Source organism: Scyliorhinus torazame, chromosome 16 (genome assembly GCF_047496885.1).
Source record: "Scyliorhinus torazame isolate Kashiwa2021f chromosome 16, sScyTor2.1, whole genome shotgun sequence".
NCBI classification, from domain to species: Eukaryota; Metazoa; Chordata; class Chondrichthyes; order Carcharhiniformes; family Scyliorhinidae; genus Scyliorhinus; species Scyliorhinus torazame.
Genome location: NC_092722.1, coordinates 99,026,428 through 99,047,581, shown reverse-complemented (window position 1 = coordinate 99,047,581; position 21,154 = coordinate 99,026,428). Strand labels below are relative to the sequence as shown.

General features: G+C 47.8%; 1 protein-coding gene across 1 annotated transcript in view; it reads left to right on the top strand.

The window, feature by feature from the left end:
- The window catches only part of rufy2 (RUN and FYVE domain containing 2), a 187,885-nt gene that overhangs the window by 61,525 nt on the left and 105,206 nt on the right, over positions 1 to 21,154 (top strand). The window contains 6 exon segments of the mRNA XM_072478783.1: positions 4,574 to 4,675; positions 5,464 to 5,587; positions 15,261 to 15,325; positions 15,927 to 15,992; positions 20,127 to 20,196; positions 20,867 to 20,968. Coding sequence (XP_072334884.1) covers positions 4,574 to 4,675; positions 5,464 to 5,587; positions 15,261 to 15,325; positions 15,927 to 15,992; positions 20,127 to 20,196; positions 20,867 to 20,968 — 529 coding nt within the window.

Sequence of the window (21,154 nt, the reverse complement as noted above, 5' to 3'; positions counted from 1 at the left end):
TACATCTGATGGAGTTATTCGATCGGCTTCAGGAGGCGGGTTTGGTGATAAACCTAGCCAAATGTGAATTTGGAAAAGCCCAAGTCACTTTCCTTGAGGAGTTTCCGATACCCTCAACTCGAAGGGAAATAATACGATTTCTTGGCATGAGTGGATTTGTTCGAACATTTGTGATAACGTTTTGTTGTGTGATTGCTCCACTGATGGACTTGCTGAAGAAGCCTAAAAACTTTCAGTGGACAGCGGACTTTCAACAGGCATTTGACTGCCTGAAAGCTGTGATAACCAATGCTCTTGTGTTGGAGAATTACAAGGGACTCTGTGATCAGATTGAACTAAAGTATCTGACTTTAAAGAGAAATGCCGAGGCGTAGAGAAATGGACGGATCGTGCAGAGACCTTCTTGTTCAAAGAGACTGTCAATCGAGAAGGATTCCAGTTGGAGGAAAAACAAAAAATGACTATTGTTGTACCTGTTGGCGTGTGTTGTTTTTTTTTTAAACAAAAAAGTATATACTGTGTGCATTTCTTAAAGGATAGTGAAAATGTGAAAAATGAAATCATCTTGAAGTTGATGGTTTATTTTTGTTCTTAGGGAGAGGTGTCATGTGAGAATACCTTTAAGAAATGGGTGTTTATTACTGCAGTGATGTCAGAGTGGGTGGAGCTGGGCTGTCTGTCAGCTTTTTACTTTTGTTTTAGGCTGTTTGCTGCAGGGTGTGTCTTAGTTTTGTTTTCAGTGTTGGAGCTGAAGTCAGACAAAGCAGCTGTACTGTTGATCTCTCGGCCATGAAAAGACTACCTCTTGATCATTTGGTGAATTCAGAATTATAAATGTTTTCAGTAGTGACTTTAACCTGATGTGCTTCTGTTAAAGGTTGTTTTTTGTAAGTCTTCTGGATGTTAAAAGGACAGCGTAAGCATTACTTAGTGTTGTACTCTTTGGGGGTTGTATTTGAATTAATGGTTGCTAAGATGTTCACTGTTTGTTTTTAAAAGGTTAACTTGAGTTCATAGAATAAACATAGAATAAACAATTAGCCGCAGAAAAATCAATTTCACCGTACTTCGGTACATATGACAATGAATCAAATCAAATTCAGTCAAATCAAATTCTGTTTACATTCAGTATTACCATGGAAAAGGACAGAAATAAAACCGGAATAAAAGTTTTGAACGGGGCGGCGGGGAAAGTTTGCAGAAATAAGAAGGGACTTGGCTGTGGTGGATTGGCTAGCACTGCAAGAGGATAAATCAGTGGAAAACAAGTGGAAAGCACTTAAAAGGGAGATTCTAAATGTACAAAGTAGATATGTCCCGTCCGAAAATAAGAGTGGTGCTGCCAAATCTAGACCCCCCCCCGGTTGTCGAGAAGAATACAGGTGAAGATCAAACAGAAAAGAAAGCATATGATAGGCACAGAGAACTAAGCACTGAAGATAGTTTAGATGAGTATAGGAAGTGCAGGGACGAAGTCAAAAAGGAAATCCAAGAGGGGGCATGAAAAAAGATTAGCAAGTAAACCCAAAGATGTTTTGCCAATATGTTAATGGTAAAAGTTAGTTAAGGGAAAAAGTAGGACCTATCAGAGATGAAGTGTGTAGATGCAGAGGCTGGGAGAAGGGTTTGAAATGAATATTTTGTCTTGTACAAAGGAAATGGATGATACAGATATAGTAGTCCAGGAAGAACACTTGAGATATTGGATGGGATAATCATAAAGAGAGAGGAGGTACTCGATGGATTGGAATCCTTGAAAGTTGATAAGTCTCCAGGGCCAGATTGTTTCTGTGGCTTCTGAAGAAGGGAAGAGAGGAGATAGCAGATGCTCTGAGGATGATTTTCCAATCCTCACTAGGTCAAGGGGAGGTACCAGAGGACTGGTGAAATGCAAATGTGATTCCATTGTTTAAAAACTGATCGAAGGAAGTGCCAAACAATTATAGGCCAGTTAGTCTTGCGTCGGTGTTGGGCAATTTGGTAGAATAGGGCAGCACGGTGGCATTGTGGATAGCACAATTGCTTCACAGCTCCAGGGTCCCAGGTTCGATTCCGGCTTGGGTCACTGTCTGCGAGTCTGCACATCCTCCCCGTGTGTGCGTGGGTTTCCTCCGGGTGCTCCGGTTTCCTCCCACAGTCCAAAGATGTGCAGGTTAGGTGGATTGGCCATGATAAATTGCCCTTAGTGTCCAAAATTGCCCTTAGTGTTGGGTGGGGTTTCTGGGTTATGGGGATAGGGTGCTCTTTCCAAGAGCCGGTGCAGACTCAATGGGCCGAATGGCCTCCTGTACTGTAAATTCTATGATCTATGATAATCAATCCTGCGAGATAGAATTAACTGTCACATAGAAAGGCATGGACCAGTCATTGATAGTCAGCATGGATTTGTGAAAGGAAGGTTTTGCCTCACAAATTTGAATTCTTTGAGGAAGTGACCAGAAGGATTGATGAAGGTAGTGAAGTGGATGTTGTATACGTGGATTTTAGTACAGCGTTTCGGCAGATTAGTCAAAAAGTAAAAGTCCATGGGATACAGGCTATGTGGCAACCTGGATAAAACGTTGGCTTAGTAACAGGAAACAAAGGATAATGGTCGATGCCTACTTTTGCAAATGAAAAGTTGTTTCAAGTGGTGTTCCACAGGGCTCGTGTTGGAACCATTACTGTTTGTGTTATATATTAACAATTTGGATGTGAATATGGGAAATTTGCAGATGACTCAAAGATTGGCCGAATGGTGTAGAGGATAGCAATGATCTCCAAAATGATATTGATGGGTTAATGGAGTAGGCGATAAAGTGGCAAATGGAAATTAACACAGAAGTGTGAGGTCATGCATTTAGGAAGGTCAAACAGTTGTAGGGAGTACACAATAAATGGGAATATACTAAGAGGGGTCGATAAAGTGAGAGATCTTGGCGTACAATAATCTTTATTAGGGTCACAAGTAGACTTCCATTAACACTGCAATGAAGTTACTGTGAGAAGCCCTTAGTTGCCACACTCCGGCACCTGTTCGGGTACACTTGAGGGAGAATTTAGAATATCCAATTCACCTAACAGCACACCTTTGGACTATGGAAGGAAATCGGAGCACCCGGAGGAAACCCGCGCAGACACGGGGAGAACGTGCAGACTCCGCGGACACAGACAGTGACCCAAACCGGGAATCAAACCTGGGACCCTGGAGCTGTGAAGCATTGTGCTAACCATTGTACTACCGCGCGACAAATACACTTGTCCCTAAAGGCAGCAGTTTAAGTAGACCAAGGTTGTAAAGAAAGCATATAGAATGCTGTCCTTCACTGACAGGTGTGGAATATAGAAGTAAGGATATAATGTTGGAATTGTATGAAACACTGGTGAGGCCACAACTGGAGTATTGTGTCCAGTTCTGGTCACCACATCACAGAAAGGGTGTAATTGCACTGGAGCGAGTGCAGAGGAGGTTTACAAGAATGTTGCCAGGGCTAGAAAAGTGTAGCTACAAAGAGAGATTGGATAGGTTGGGGTTATTTTCCTTGAAACAAAGAAGGCTGACGAGGGTGACTTTATTGAGGTGTACAAAATTATGAGAGGATGAGATGGAGTGGACAGGATAAAATTGGTTCCCTTGGATTCTAGAACCAGGGGACATCGACTCAAAATAAGCGGCAGAAGATGTAGAGGGAACATGAGGAAGAACCTTTTTATGCAGGGGGTAGTGGGAGTCTGGGATTCGTTGTCCGAGTTGGTGGAGGGAGAGACCCTAAACTTAAAATGTACCTGGATCTGCACCTTAAGGGCTATGGACCTATAGGTGCAGGAAGGTGGGATTAGAAAGGGCACCTGTGCGTCCTTAGGCTGGCATGGTCCAAGCTGGGCCACATTGCCTCCTGTGCTGTAACATTTCTACGGTTCTCTACAGATTTCCTACCTCTCTTCAGCTCTGAAGACTCTCTGATTCTGCCATTTTCTCAGCATTTTCTGTTTTTATTTCTATTTGTTCAGACTGGAGATCACAGCTGAAGCCATAAAGATGTACATACGCTACTGATGCTGTTAGCCGTTGCTTTTGCTTGTCTCGGATGGTGTCAGTGACTGGAGAGAGTAGGCAAGCCCTCCGAGCAGGCTTGCTGCTGCTGGCCACACTGGGTTCCTTTGTTACCCGGTCCGCCTCCAGTGTGTTCTTGATGTCGGAGTCAACTGTGTAACAGGCTATAACAAACACCGCCTGAGTTGAATAAAAATAATTAAATCTTGCTCTACACTGTCCTCATCAAACACTCCCAGGACTGGTATAGCAGAGGGTTAGATACAGAGCAAAGCTCCCTCTACACTGTCCCCATCAAACACTCCCAGGATAGGTACAACACTGGGTTAGATACAGAGTAAAGCACCCCCTAGACTGTCCCCATCAAAAACTCCCAGGACAGGTACAAGATTAAAAGTAAAGTTCATCCTATCTACACTGAACCATCAAACAGTCCCAGGTGAATTGAAAGATGTGTCCCTATTTCACAAATGCTCCTTTTCCTTGGAGAAGGTTAAAGAGATGACGTAACTAACACTTGTGACCTCTCTTCCTATGCAGGACCCCTCTAGGCCGAGCCCGTGCCTGGTTACGGCTTGCCATGATGCAGAAGAAGCTGGCAGATTATCTGCGATACGTGATCATCAGAAGGGATCTGTTCAGGTACTTCTCTGCCCCTTGTTTGTCTTGTCTTGTCTCTTATAGTGGGAGAATTGTAAGAATCTCTTTGTGCCATTGCCGGTCCCTTTAGCGCCATGCTGGTACTGATCTGTGGTGAGAACGTGTAAAACTGAGCAAATCAAATTGATAGCTGACTGAGGTCAGTGAATCTTAGAGACTCAGTGGGCTCTGCCTCGCTCTCTGTCTCAGTGAGTTGCAATGGCAGAGATTTACCTCTCAGCCGCTGACTATTTTTCACTGGTTTTATCATTCTGTGACACAGGAGAAATCTTTCACCTGTAACTATGACCAGTGAAACTCAATACCACTCATCCTACTGGCCCCATTGAGGGTCATTTTCAGATCCGTATTTGCAAGTTAGCATGATCCGCTGACTGAGCAGGGCCCAACTTCCAGGCCTACGTGGTACTGAGTGAATCGAGCCCTGATGTAGGCAGGGATAGGATTGGGATCCAGAACCTTGGACAGTTTGAGAATATGGCTACCTTGGGTGAGGGGGAGGAAGGACTGAGTGGTGGTGGAGCAGCCTGCAAGGTTGTATTGTCTGGTCTTGCAGGCAAAAAATAGCATGGAGGTAGATAGTAGAGGACTGGCAGCACCAAACTTCAGCAAGTTACTGCACTTGGGAGAAGGAGAGAGAACAGGGGGAATCTTAACAAGAGTACTTGGTAAAAATGAAATATTGTTATGAAGCTGCTTCAGACTATGATCTGATCCAAATTGACCGGAACTCTGGTAGGTCATGATGCTGTGTTCTGCTTTGGTTGCAGTGAGTTTTACGAGGATCATGCGGTGATGATGGAAGAGGAAGGGGCAGTGATTGTTGGACTCCTGGTTGGACTCAATGTGATCGATGCTAATCTGTGTGTCAAGGGAGAAGATCTGGATTCCATGGTAAGGCAGCTCAATATTGGTGTGTGACAACCAATCTTTTTTCATTTATTTTTCCAATTAAGGGGCAATTTAGTGTGGCCGATCCACCTACACTGCATATATTTGGATTGTGGGAGTAGACAAGGGGAGAATGTGCAAACTGAAGACAGAATAACTTAGGGCCAGGATCGAACCCGGGTCCTCGGCGCCATGGCGCAGCAGTGGCACTGTGCTGACCATACAACCAACCTGATATACATGGCTATTGTCACACTGTCACTTGCTGGAACAGGTGAAGCGCTTGGGCGGCATGGAGGTGCAGTGGTTAGCACTGCTGCCTCGCCACCGAGTCCCAGGTTCGATCCCGGCCGTGGGTCACTGTCCGTGTGAAGTTTGCACATTCTCCCCGTGTCTGGAGGGGTCAAAGCCCCACAACCCAAAAACGTGCAGGATAGGTGGATTGGCCACGCTAAAATTGCCCCTTAATTGGGAAAAAAAATGTATACTCTAAATTTTTTTTTTTTAAAAGGAGCAGATCAAGAGCTCTGCCAGCTGAAGATAAGCATTTTCTCCGCTTCGTTATGTGCTGACTCTCACTGGGGAACAGTTCCTGAAGGTGCTGACTCTCACTGGGGAACAGTTCCTGAAGGTGCTGACTCTCAGTGGGGAACAGTTCCTGAAGGTGCTGACTCTCACTGGGGAACAGTGCCTGAAGGTGCTGACTCTCACTGGGGAACAGTGCCTGAAGGTGCTGACTCTCGCTGGGACACAGTTCCTGAAGGTGCTGGCTCTCGCTGGGACACACTTCCTGAAGGTGCTGACTCTCACTGGGACACAGTTCCTGAAGGTGCTGACTCTCGCAGAGGGCCAGTTCCTGAAGGTGCTGACTCTCGCTGGGACACAGTTCCTGAAGGTACTGACTCTCACTGGGGGACAGTTCTTGAAGGTACTGACTCTCACTGGGGGACAGTTCCTGAAGGTGCTGACTCACACTGCGGGCCTGTTCCTGAAGGTGCTGACTCTCACTGGGGGACAGTTCCTGAAGGTGCTCACTCTCACTGGGACACAGTTCCTAAAGGTGCTGATTCTCACTGGGACACAGTTCCTGAAGGTGCTGACTCTCATTGGGAGTCAGTTTCTGAAGGTGCTGACTCTCACTGGGGGACAATTCCTGAAGGTGCTGACTCTCTCTGGCACACAGTTCCTGAAGGTGCTGACACTAACTGGGACACAGTTCCTGAAGGTGCTGGCTCTAGCTGAGGGCCAGTTCCTGAAGGTGCTTGTTCTAGCTGAGGGCCTGATCCTAAAGGTGCTGACACTCACTGGGGGACAGTTCCTGAAGGTGCTGACTCGCTGTGGGCCTGTTCCTGAAGGTGCTGACTCTCGCTGGGGGACACTTCCTGAAGGTGCTGACTCTCACTGGGACACAGTTCCTGAAGGTGCTGACTCTTGCTGGGACACAGTTCCTGAAGGTGCTGGGTCACAGTTCCTGAAGGTGCTGACTCTCACTGGGGGACAGTTCCTGAAGGTGCTAAGTCCCACTGGGACACAGTTCCTGAAGGTGCTGACTCTCGCTGGGACACAGTTCCTGAAGGTGCTGGGTCACAGTTCCTGAAGGTGCTGACTCTCACTGGGGGACAGTTCCTGAAGGTGCTAAGTCCCACTGGGGGACAGTTCCTGAAGGTGCTGACTCTCACTGGGGGACAGTTCCTGAAGGTACTGACTCTCACTGGGGGACAGTTCCTGAAGGTGCTGACTCACACTGCGGGCCTGTTCCTGAAGGTGCTGACTCTCACTGGGGGACAGTTCCTGAAGGTGCTCACTCTCACTGGGACACAGTTCCTAAAGGTGCTGATTCTCACTGGGACACAGTTCCTGAAGGTGCTGACTCTCATTGGGAGTCAGTTTCTGAAGGTGCTGACTCTCACTGGGGGACAATTCCTGAAGGTGCTGACTCTCTCTGGCACATAGTTCCTGAAGGTGCTGACACTAACTGGGACACAGTCCTGATGGTGCTGACTCATTGGGAGTCGGTTCCTGAAGGTGCTGACTCTCACTGGGACACAGTTCCTGAGGGTGCTGGCTCTAGCTGAGGGCCAGTTCCTGAAGGTGCTTGTTCTAGCTGAGGGCCTGATCCTAAAGGTGCTGACACTCACTGGGGGACAGTTCCTGAAGGTGCTGACTCGCTGTGGGCCTGTTCCTGAAGGTGCTGACTCTCGCTGGGGGACACTTCCTGAAGGTGCTGACTCTCACTGGGACACAGTTCCTGAAGGTGCTGACTCTCGCTGAGGGCCTGTTCCTGAAGGTGCTGATTCTCACTGGGACACAGTTCCTGAAGGTGCTGACTCTCGCTGGGACACAGTTCCTGAAGGTGCTGGGTCACAGTTCCTGAAGGTGCTGACTCTCACTGGGGGACAGTTCCTGAAGGTGCTAAGTCCCACTGGGGGACAGTTCCTGAAGGTGCTGACTCTCACTGGGGGACAGTTCCTGAAGGTGCTGACTCTCACTGGGGGACAGGTCCTGAAGGTGCTGACTCTCACTGGGGGACAGGTCCTGAAGGTACTGACTCTCACTGGGGGACAGTTCCTGAAGGTGCTGACTCTCACTGGGGGACAGATCCTGAAGGTGCTGACTCACACTGGGGGACATAGAACATACAGTGCAGAAGGAGGCCATTAGGCCCATCGTGTCTGCACCGACCCAGTTAAGCCCTAACTTCCACTCTATCCCTGTAACCCAATAACCCCTCCTAACCTTTTTTTAACCTGCTTGTCTTTGGACTGGGAGGAAACTGGAGCACCCGGAGGAAACCCACGCAGACACGGGGCAAACATGCAGATTCCACACAGACAGTGGCCCAAGCCAGGATTCAAACTTGGAACCCTGGCCCTGTGGAGCCACAGTGCTGTCCACTTGTGCTACCCAATTCCAGAAGGTGCTGATACTCACTGGGACACAGTTTTTAAGGTGCTGACTCTCACTGGGGGACAGTTCTTGAAGGTGCCGAGTCCCACTGGGGGAGAGTTCCTGAAGGTGCTGACTCTCACTGGGGGACAGTTCCTGAAGGTGCTGACTCTAGCTGAGGGCCTGTTCCTGAAGGTGCTGATTCTCACTGGGACACAGTTCCTGAAGGTGCTGACTCTCGCTGGGACACAGTTCCTGAAGGTGCTGACTCTCGCTGGGACACAGTTCCTGAAGGTGCTGACTCTCACTGGGACACAGTTCCTGAAGGTGCTGACTCTCACTGGGAGTCAGTTCCCGATGGTGCTGATTCTCACTGGGGGACTGTTCCTGAAGGTGCTGAGTGCCACTGGGACGCAGTTCCTGAAGGTGCTGACTCTCACTGGGACACAGTTCCTGAAGGTGCTGACTCTCACTGGGACACAGTTCCTGAAGGTGCTGATTCTCACTGGGAGTCAGTTCCTGAAGGTGCTGGTTCTCACTGGGGGACAGTTGCTGAAGGTGCTGACTCTCACTGGGGGACAGTTCCTGAAGGTGCTGACTCCCACTGGGGGACATAGAGCATACAGTGGAGAAGGAGGCCATTAGGCCCATCGAGTCGGCACCGACCCAGTTAAGCCCTCACTTCCACCCTATCCCCGTAACCCAATAACCCCTCCTAACCTTTTTTCGACACTAAGGGCAATTTAACCTGCTTGTATTTGGACTGGGAGGAAACTGGAGCACCCGGAGGAAACCCACGCAAACACGGGGCAAACATGCAGATTCCACACAGACAGTGACCCAAGCCAGGACTCGAACTCGGGACCCTGGCCCTGTGAAGCCACAGTGCTATCCACTTGTGCTACCCAATTCCAGAAGGTGCTGATACTCACTGGGACGCAGTTTTTAAGGTGCTGACTCTCACTGGGGGACAGTTCTTGAAGGTGCTGAGTCCCACTGGGAGTCAGTTCCCGATGGTGCTGATTCTCACTGGGGGACAGTTCCTGAAGGTGCTGACTCTAGCTGAGGGCCTGTTCCTGAAGGTGCTGACTCTCACTGGGACACAGTTCCTGAAGGTGCAGAGTCTCGCTGAGGGCCTGTTCCTGAAGGTGCTGACTCTCGCTGGGACACAGTTCCTGAAGGTGCTGACTCTCACTGGGACACAGTTCCTGAAGGTGCTGGCTCTCACTGGGAAACAGTTCCTGAAGGTGCTGATTCTCACTGGGGGACGGTTCCTGAAGGTGCTGACTCTCACTGGGACATATTTCCTGAAGGTGCTGACTCTCACTGGGGGACAGTTCCTGAAGGTGCTAATTCTCACTGGGGGACAGTTCCTGAAGGTGCTGAGTTTCATTGGGACACAGTTCCTGAAGGTGCTGACTCTCGATAGGAGTCAGTTCCTAAAGGTGCTGACTCTCACTGAGGGACAGTTAGAACATAGAACATTACAGCGCAGTACGGGCCCTTCGGCCCTCGATGTTACGTCGACCTGTGAAACCACTCTAAAGCCCATTTACACTATTCCCTTATCGTCCATATGTCTATCCAATGACCATTTGAATACCCTTAGTGTTGCAGGCAGGGCATTCCACAGCCTTACTACTCACTGAGTAAAGAACCTACCTCTGACATCTGTCTTATATCTATATCCCCTCAATTTAAGGCTATGTCCCCTCGTGCTAGACATCACCATTCGAGGAAAAAGGGCTCTTACAGTCCACTCTATCCAATCCTCTGATCATCTTGTATGCCTCAATTAAGTCACCTCTTAACCTCTCTAACGAAAACAGCCTCAAGTCCCTCAGCCTTTCCTCATAGGATCTTCCCTCCATACCAGGCAACATTCTGGTAAATCTCCTCTGCACCCTTTCCAATGCTTCCACATCCTTCCTATAATGCGGTGACCAGAATTGCACGCAATACTCCAAATGCGGCCGCACCAGAGTTTTGTAGAGCTGCAACATGACCTCATGGCTCCGAAACTCAATCCCTCTACCAATAAAAGCTAACACACCGTATGCCTTCTTAACAACCCTCTCAACCTGAGTGGCAACTTTCAGGGATCTATGTACATGGACACCGAGATCTCTCTGCTCATCCACACTGCCAAGAATCTTACCATTAGCCCAGTACTCGGTCTTCCTGTTATTCCTTCCAAAATGAATCACCTCACACTTTTCTGCATTAAACTCCTTTTGCCACCCCTCAGCCCAGCGCTGCAGCTTATCTGTGTCCCTCTGTAACCTGCAACATCCTTCCGCACTGTCCACAACTCCGCCGACTTTAGTGTCATCTGCAACTTTACTCACCCATCCTTCTACGCCTTCCTCCAGGTCATTTATAAAAATGCAGTGGCCCCAAAACAGATCCTTGTGGTACACCACTAGTAACTGGACTCCAGTCTGAATACTTCCCATCAACCACCACCCTTTGTCTTCTTCCAGCTAGCCAATTTCTGATCCAAACTGCTAAATCTCCCTGAATCCCATGCTTCCATATTTTCTGCAGTAACCTACCGTGGGGAACCTTATCAAACGCTTTACTGAAATCCATATACACCACATCAACTGCTTTACCCTCATCCACCTGTTTGGTCACCTTCTCAAAGAACTCAATAAGGTTTGTGAGACACGACCTACCCTTCACGAAACCGTGTTGACTATGTCTAATCAAATTATTCCTTTCCAGATGATTATAAATCCTATCTCTTATAAACCTTTCCAAGATTTTGCCCACAACAGAAGTAAGGCTCACTGGTCTATAGTTACCGGTGTTGTCTCTACTCCCCTTCTTGAACAAGGGGACAACATTTGCTATCCTCCAGTCTTCTGGCACTATTCCTATTGACAAAGATGACTTAAAGATCAAAGCCAAAGGCTCAGCAATCTCCTCCCTAGCTTCCCAAAGAATCCTAGGATAAATCCAATCCTGCCCAGGGGACTTATCTATTTTTCACCCTTTCCAGAATTGTTCACACCTCCTCCTTATGAACCTCAAGCCCTTCTAGTTTAGTAGCCTGAATCTCAGTATTCTCCTCGACAACATTGTCTTTTTCCTGTGTGAATACTGACGAAAAATATTCATTTAGCACCTCTCCTATCTCCTCGGACTGCAAGCACAAATTCCCACTATTGTCCTTGACTGGTCCTACTCTTACCCTAGTCATTCTTTTATTCCTGACATATTTGTAGAAAGCTTTAGGGTTATCCTTGATCCTACCTGCCAAAGACTTCTCATGTCCCCTCCTGGCTCTTCTTAGTTCTCTCTTTAGGTCCTTCCTAGCTAACTTGTAACTCTCGAGCGCCCTGACTGAACATTCATGTCTCATCTTTACATAAGCCTCCTTCTTCCTCTTGACAAGTGTTTCGACTGCCTTAGTAAACCACGGTTCCCTTGCCCGACCACTTCCTCCCTGCCTGACAGGCACATACTTATCAAGGACACGCAGTAGCTGTTCCTTGAACAAGCTCCACATTTCCATTGTGCCCATCCCCTGCAGTTTTCCTCTCCATCCGATGCATCCTAAGTCTTGCCTTCTCGCATCATAATTGCCTTTCCCCCACATGTAACTCTTGCCCTGCGGTATATACCTATCCCTTTCCATCACTAAAGTAAACGTAATCGAATTGTGGCCACTATCACCAAAGTGCTCACCTACCTCCAAATCTAACACCTGTCCTGGTTCATTACCCAGTACCAAATCCAACACGGCCTTGCCTCTTGTTGGCCTATCTACATACTGTGTCAGGAAACCCTCCTGCACACATTGGACAAAAACGGACCCATCTAAAGTACTCTAACTATAGCGTTTCCAGTCAATATTTGGAAAGTTAAAGTCCCCCATAACAACTACCATGTTGCTTTCGCTCCAATCCAGAATCATCTTTGCAATCCTTTCCTCTACATCTCTGGAACTTTTCGGAGACCTATAGAAAACTCCTAACAGGGTGACCTCTCCTTTCCTGTTTCTAACCTCAGCCCATACTACCTCAATTGACGGGTCCTCATCAAACGTCCTTTCTGCCACCCATACTGCCATACTGTCTTTGACTAACAATGCCACCCCTCCCCCTCTTTTACCACCTTCCCTGAGCTTACTGAAATATCTAAACTCCGGCCCCTGCAACAACCATTCCTGTCCCTGCTCTATCCATGTCTCCGAAATGGCCACAACATCGAAGTCCCAGGTACCAACCCATGCCGCAAGTTCACCCACCTTATTCCGGATGCTCCTGGCATTGAAGAAGACACACTTTAAACCACCTTCCTGCCTGCCGGTACACTCCTGCAACTTTAAAACCTTACTCATGACCTCACTACTCTCAACCTCCTGTATACTGGAGCTACAATTCAGGTTCCCAAGCTCCTGCTGAACTAGTTTAAACCCTCCCGAAGAGCATTAGCAAATTTCCCTCCCAGGATATTGGTACCCCTCTGGTCCAGGTGTAGACCATCTCGTTTGTAGAGGTCCCACCGACCCCAGAATGAGCCCCAGTTATCCAGAAATCTGAAACCCTCCCTCCTGCACCATCCCTGTAGCCACACGTTCAACTCCTCTCTTTCCCTATTCCTCATCTCGCTATCACGTGGCACGGGTAACAACGCAGAGATAATAACTCTGTTTGTCCTAGATCTACGTTTCCACCCTAGCTCCCTGAATTCCTGCCTTACATCCCTATCCCTTTTCCTACCTATGTCGTTGGTACCTATGTGGACCACGACTTGGGGCTGCTCCCCCTCCCCCTTAAGGATCCCGAAAACATTGTTACTTGTGTATTGTTAAAAAATTCTATTTTGTTATTGTTCCGTTTGTTTTGTAAGGGCGAAAAATGTTGGTTAGAAAAAATTTTCAATAAAATATATATATTTTTTAAAAAGGATCCCGAAAACACGATCCGAGACATCACGCACCCTGGCACCTGGGAGGGAACACACCAACCGCGAGTGTCTCTCGTTCCCACAGAATCTTCTATCTATCCCCCTTACTATGGAGTCTCCAATGACTAATGCTCTACTCCTCTCCCCCCTTCCCTTCTGAGCAACAGGGACAGACTCTGTGCCAGAGACCTGCACCCCATGGCTTACCCCTGGTAAATTGTCCTCTCCAACAGTATCCAAAGAGGTATACTTGTTACTAAGGGGAACAACCACAGAGAATCCCTGTACTGACTGCTTCCTCCCAGCCCCTCTCACCGTCACCCGTCTACCTTGATTCTTCGGAGTAACTACATCCCTGAAGCTTCTATCTATGACCACCTCTGCCTCACGAATGATCCGAAGTTCCTCCAGCTCCAGTTCCCTAACGCGGTTTCTGAGGAGCTGGAGATGGGTGCACTTCCCACAGATGAAATCAGCAGGGACACTGTCGGCGTCCCTCACCTCAAACACTCTGTAGGAGGAACATTGCACAACCTTCCCTGCCATATGATAATCCCCCTAGATAAAAAAAGAAAATGAAAGAAAGACTTACCTGTTATTCACTCCCCTTCTCAGCAAGCACTCACTCAGCAACCTCTGCGCCCTGCACGATAACACCTGAGGGAAAATAAAAGAAAAACTACTTACCAGTCACCAGCCAATCCCTTACCTGCAGGCTGTGGCGTCACGGTTCAACTTCTTTCTACTGAAGGTTCCTGAAGGTGCTGACTCTCACTGGGTCACAGTTCCTGAAGGTGCTGATTCTCACTGGGTCACAGTTCCTGAAGGTGCTGATTCTCACTGGGGGACAGTCCCTGGATGTTCTGACTCTCACTGGGACACAGTTCCTGAAGGTGCTGACTCTCACTGGGGGACAGTTCCTGAAGGTGATTGTTGATGACTCACTGGACATTCACTGTTACTTTAACTTTAGAGCAACTCATCTAAGACTTATTTTCCAATCTGCTAGTATATCTGTCCAGTTAGAGAGAATCAAGTTGCTCCCTTCACCTTGGAACATAATCACTAACTGAACTAAAAACTGCTATTCTGTCTCGGTAGGTCCCCTCTCTCGACACTTGTTGCTAGGCAACATGAATCACAGTCTTTCTCTACTTGTGTTTTAGCTTCCCTAAATTACGTTTAGTCGTAAAGCCTCATTAAATATGTAGCTATGCAAAAAGCTCCAGACCTGCTTGTCTCCACTAAAAAATTAAACTGGACCCAGGTTTCAGTTTTCAACTCACGAATAAAATATATAAAGTAAACTTAAAGTTGCAACTTAAAGCTATATCTTATTCCTAATACGTACAAATATAATTTACTTGATTATCTATTTTCTAGCAGACACATTGAAACACACACCGGTGCACCCGGGTTCGATCCCGGCCCTGGGTCACTGTCCGTGTGGAGTTTGCACATTCTCCCCGTGTCTACATGGGTCTAACCTCCACAATCAAAAGATGTGCAGGTTAGGTAGATTGACCACGTTAAATTGTCCCTTAATTTGGAAAAAAGAATTGGGTGCTCTAAATGTTTTTTTTTAAAAGAAACACACACTGGTCTTAGCTGAGGATGAAATGGGGCTCAGCTTTGACTTCTATCTAATCCCTGCTTGAATAAGCTGCTAGAAATCAACTGTCCAGCCCACGTGGCGGATTCACAGGAGTGTACAGTAACCCAGCATACATACTACCTTCAGGAGAGAAGTGAAAACTTTGTAGAGGGAAATACTGTGCACTGAATTCTAGTGGTAGGTGGAATCTTTGAGTACAAGTCAAAGACTTGGGTACAAGTCAAAGTCCGTCTCAACATGTTCTCATTTCATCCACAGGTTGGAGTCATTGACTTTTCCTTGTACCTAAAGAATGATAATGACAGCAGCGGGTGCTTTGAAAGGTAATACATCAAACCCAACTTACGAATGACAATTTGGGGATGATAGGAATGGTTCTCAGTAGGAAGAAACTGGCACAAGGAAACTGTCTGTAACTTCCTTGGTGGTGAAGATGTCTCAATCAATGAGACAGACAATGACCCAGGTCCAGGTGATTCGCTGACCCACACGTTGGCCCGAGTGAATTGCTGACCCACACACTGACCCAGGTGAATCGCTGACCCACACAATGGCCCGAGCGAATCGCTGACCCGCCCGTTGGCCTGACTCATCTAGGCCCTGCGCCGATCCAGAAGAGAATATCCTTGCATATAGCCTGGTTGTGATAGTGGATTTCTGAGGCATTGACCTGCAGCAGTCCAGTATTGCAGTTAATTTCTCTGCCATGAGGCATTGAGAGGACTGTCCCAATTTATGCTTCATTACTATGGACAGCTCTTGTGGAGTCGGTGCTGAAACATTGTGAGATGTTACATCAATGTCGTATGGTTGGATATGGCGTTCAGTTTGAACTCTTTCTGCATTACATTGTAAAACTAATGGTTAGAGTTAGTATTTTGTGTTTGTTTCTCTGATGTTCTCTGAATTCTGTCTTTCATTCAGAGATGGACAGATCGTGGCAATGCTGGATCAGAAGAACTATGTGGAAGAACTCAACAGGCAGCTGACGTAGGTTCCTATCTGAATATTTGATCGGTGCCTTATGCTGGAGGAAGGAGCCCTATCTGTTTTGTACATTGAGGCTTTTGTTTTTAAAGGGCTGCAACCATATGAAGCGGAATTTGAACTTGGGAATAAATTCACACGCCAGTCAAAAAATGGAATATTGTGAAGGATATTCTGATTTCAGTTATGAACTTGTAATGGAACATTAAATAATTTAGATAGTGGTTGGAGGAAAAGGGGGCAAAGAGTGAAAAACAGGAAATGATGGAAATGTCCAGCAGATCAGGCAGCATCTGTGAAGATGGACCTTCCATCAGAACTGAGGAAAGATAGAAATAATAGGTTTAGAGTAAGGGGAGGGCACAGAAAGGACGAAAGGGGATGTCTGTGATTGGGTGGAGGGCAGGAGAGATTAAAATTCAAAAGGTTTCATGGTAACAGATAAAGTAAAGAAACAAATGATGTGTTTAGATGAGGTGTGAATGGCAGGATCTCAGCTGTCTGAATTCAAAGTGAAGGATTCAGGAAATGAGACAAAACCGAATCAGCATTGAAAAAAACAAGAAACTGAATGGGGCCAGAGGTTATAATCTAAATTTGTTGAACTGGAAGATTGTGAAGTGCCCATCGGAGCGATGAGGGGCTGTTTGAGCTTGGGTTGCGCTTCACTGGAACACTGCGGCAGCCCAAGGACAGAGGGGCAGAGTGAGAGCCAAGTAGAAAATTAATATGACAGGTCACTGTTAGGTGAGGGTCCTGCTTGTGGACTGAAGAGAGATGTTCCACAAAGCAGTTGCCAGCCTCTGTTTTGTCTCCTTAGGGTAGAGCAGACCATGTCGTAAACAGAAAATACCGTATATTAAATTGAAAGAAGTACAAATAAATCATTGTTTCACTTGGCAGGAGAGTTTGGGGCCTTGGGTGGTAAGAAGGGAGGAGGTAAATGATCAGGTGCTGCATCTCCTGTACACTCTCACGGAAAAGTGCCATAAGAAAGGGGAGGGTATTAACTTGTGTGGCTGTAGGTCGGGGGGGGGGGGGGGGGGGGGGTGGTATTGACTGTGGCTGTAGCTGGGGGGGGGGGGGGGGTATGGACTGTGGCTGTAGCTCGGGGGATATTGATAGTGTGACAGTCACCTGGGGGTGTGGGGGGAGGTTATTGACAATGTGACTAGCTCAGGGTGAGGATATTGACAGTGTAGCTGTAGCTCGGGGGGGGGGGGGGTGTATTGACAGTGGCTGTAGCTTGGGGGTATTAACTGACTTGCTCGGGGCACAATATTGGCAGTGTGACCATAGCTTGGAGGGGGTGGGGAGATATTGACTGTGTCACTGTAGGTCGGGGAGGGTATTGACAGTATGACTGTAGCTCGGAGGTAGGGTGTTGACAGTGTGACTGCAGCTGGGGGGGGGGGGGGGGGGGCATTGACAGTGTGACTGTAGCTCGGGGAGGGTGTACTGACAGTGTGACTACCTTGACCAGGAGGACACTGGCATTAACAGTGACTGTAGCTCGAGAGGGGTTTTGGCAGTGCTACTGTACCTCGTGGGGGGGGGGGGGGGGGTATTGACAATGTGGCTGTAGCTCGGGGGTGGGGTTATTGACAGCATGATTTAAGCTCGGTGGGGGAGCTACTGACTGTAGCTCGGCGGGAGGGGTTATTGACAGCATGATTTTAGCTTGGTGGGGGGTGTTATTGACAGCGTGACTAACTCACCGGGTGGGGTTATTGCCAGTATAATTTGAGCTCGGTGGGGGGAGGTTTATTGACATCGTTACTGTAGCTCGGTGGGGAATAATGACCGTGAACTAGCTCAGCAGGGGTGGCTATTGGCGGCATAAATGTAGCTCGTGGGGGGGAATTATTGACAGCATGACTAGCTTCACTGGGGCATTATTGACAGCAAGACTGCAGTTTAGCGGAGGGTGGGGTATTGACAGTATAACTGTAGCTTGGCCGGGGGATGTTTATTGACAGCGTGACTGTTGCTGGGTGGTTTGGGTGGGGGCGTATTGACAGGCTGGATGGGGATGCTGACAGTGTGACTGTAGTGTGAAGGTGGGTATTAGCAGTGTGACTGTTGCTGGGTGGGAGTGCTGACTGTGACTGTTGCTGGGTGGGTGGGGGTGGAGAGTGTCGACAGTGTGACTGTAGCTGGGTGGTAGTGCTGACAGTGTGACTAGTGCAGAGGTGGATGCTGACAGTGTGACTAGTGCGGAGGTGGGAATTGACAGTGTGACTAGCTGGATGGGGGTGCTGACCGTATGACTAGTGCGGAGGTGGGTATTGGCAGTGTGACAGCTGCTGGGTGGGAGTGCTGACTGGGTGGGTGGGGGTGGAGGGTGTTGACAGTGTGACTAGCTGGGTGGGAGTGCTGACAGTGTGACTAGTGCAGAGGTGGATGCTGACAGTGTGACTAGTGCGGAGGTGGGAATTGACAGTGTGACCTGCTGGGTGGGAGTGCTGACAGTGTGACTAGTGCAGAGTGTTGCTTTTTAGCCTTAGTTTATTAGCTCTGATTACGTCACCTTTGCTCACGAGTCGCCAGGTATCTTTCTGATACCGCCACGTGGTTCAAGTTCAGGTTATGATTAATAAGTCAGCACTTTCAATTAAGATTGAAATCAACGGTTATTTATTATATACAACAAGTAATGTTTACACAATAATCCTACTATCTATATAATAAACCTATCACTACTGGCCAATACTTAACTTTAGGAAGAGCCCACCAGGTCAGGGAAACGAATGGCTTATCCAATCGGATCTGGCCTGCGGGATTCAAAAGGCTGCTACAGGTCGATGGCTAGGAGTCTTTACCGGATAGCGATCGCTGGATTCAAACTTACAGTTGCCGGTTGCTGTTCTTGCGAAGGTCTCGAGCAGGCGAAGAAGAGAGAGAGAGAGAGAGAGAGAGAGAGAGAGAGATCTGAACTTGGCCCCTCACTTTATAGGGCCCAGGGGCTTCCCGCCTCCCGGGGCGGCCCTTGACACTGAGTCCCAAGTGATTGGACCTGTTCCCAATCACTGGGTTCGATACGTCCAATTGTGAGGCGATTCCCCGATCGGGGGGTGGTCGTTCACCTGCCTTTGTTTCGGCCATTGCAGGCGCCGACAGGTCTGGCCAAATTCAATTGCTAATATGTTGCAATTGTTCCCGGGAATAGCTGATTAGACTGTAGATGTCTGGGTGGAATGGCTGTTAATAGCCCTGAGTATCGATCTGGGCCAACTTCCCCAGAGCCGAATATGCTATTCTGTCTGCAGCTGTCCGTTTCTGTCTTGTTACCTGCTTTTTCCCAGCAGCCTTTCCGGTTAGCCATTTCAAATCGGGTTTTGGCCAAATTAATCGGGACGCAGCCATTTTACGTGGCTACAAGAGGTGGGTGCTGACAGTGTGACTAGCTGGATGAGAGTGCTGACAGTGTGACTGTAGTGCAGAGGATGGGTATTGACAGTGTGACTTGCTGTGGGGGTGGGAGGTGTTGACAGTGTGTCTGTAGCTGGATGGGGGTGCTGACAGTGTGACTGTAGTGCGGAGGTGGGTATTGACAGTGTGACTGTTGCTGGGTGGTTTGGGTGGGGCCGTATTAACAGTGTGACCGTAGCTGGATGGGGGTGCTAACAGTGACTGTAGCTGGATGGGGGTGCTGACGGTGTGACTAGTGCAGAAGTGCGTATTGACAGTGTGACTTGCTGTGGGGGTGGGGGGTGTTGACAATGTGACTAGCTGGATGGGGGTGTTGACAGTGTGACTGTGGTGCAGAGGGTGGGTGTTGACAGTGTGACTGTTGCTGTGGGGGTGGAGGGTTGACAGTGTGCCCCGAGATCTGTGGAGAGCATTGGCAGTGTGTTCTCTGGGCGTGAGGGTGCTGGTGATATTGGCTGTACAAAGGGGAAAGAATATTAATTTTCACCCGCTCTCAGTGCATACTTGCTATGATTTTCAGGAAAAGTTTTGGAACATTCTGGGCATTGGGGCCCAAGCCTCCACGATAGATTTACTAAGGTTACTCCATGGTTTAAAGTGCTGATAAATTATTACTATTGATTTGTCTTTTTTAGTCCATACTGAGTATAATCTTGGTTTATTTCAACCAATATGTTATTGCAAATCTGTCTTTCTAACTTTCAGTTCAACGGTTGGCAGCCTGCAAGGCAGAGTTGATTCACTTGAGAAGGCCAACTCTAAACTCATTGAAGAGGTAGTGCTTTTAAATTTGTTTCATTCACTTCCTCTACTTTTTAAAATATTTCAAACTTTCAGCCATACCTAAGGGCAATATTTTAACCAGTGAAAATGGAAAGTTGGTTGATATTTTCACTATCCGATATTTGAGGCATTGACTTCTGTCTCCATCATTCAGCTCTCCTGTGTTATTCAGAGCTGTGGAAACATGCTGGGTTATAGTCATACCAGTGCATTCTGCCCCACACTGGGATTACACCAGGTGGTAAAGTTTGACACTACACCAGGATTACTCCTGTGCTCCAGGGTGATACTGGCCTATGTTAGAACAGGATTACTCCAGAACCCCAGAGTACACAGGAGAAGTCTTGGTGCAGTGTGCTTTATCCTCTTGGAGTTCAGATGTAATCTTGGTGTATTTGTATGCTTGCACACCAAGCTGAAAGTTTCTAAATGAAGTGCTGATAAGTCAGATTTAATGTGCTGAACCTGGGCTGTATGTGGACTCTGTTTCTTCTGCACACTGCAGTTCATGGAGCTCCACATCCAGATTTACATGACGACGCAAAACTGAAGTTGTGGGAGTGCAAAGATCAGCAATGCACAGTGAGAGCACATAACATACAAATAGAATAAGAAAGTTGTGCTAAATTGTAACTCTCCCTGTTTTTCTCTGCCCCCCACAGTTAGCAATCGCTAAGAACAGCATCATTCGATTGCAAGAGGAAAACCTCCAGTTTCGCAATGAAAATCTCCAAATGTTAATGAAAACGCAGCAACATCTGGAGGTGTGAGTCCTGCGTCCCAACCTCTTGTTTCAAAGATTAAGAACCCAATAAAGATGCAGAGCCCCCTCTCTCTCTTGCCACCCTCTCTCTCTTGCCACCCCCTCTCTCTCGCCGCCCCCCCTCTCTCTCGCCGCCCCCCCTCTCTCTCGCCGCCCCCCCTCTCTCTCGCCGCCCCCCCTCTCTCTC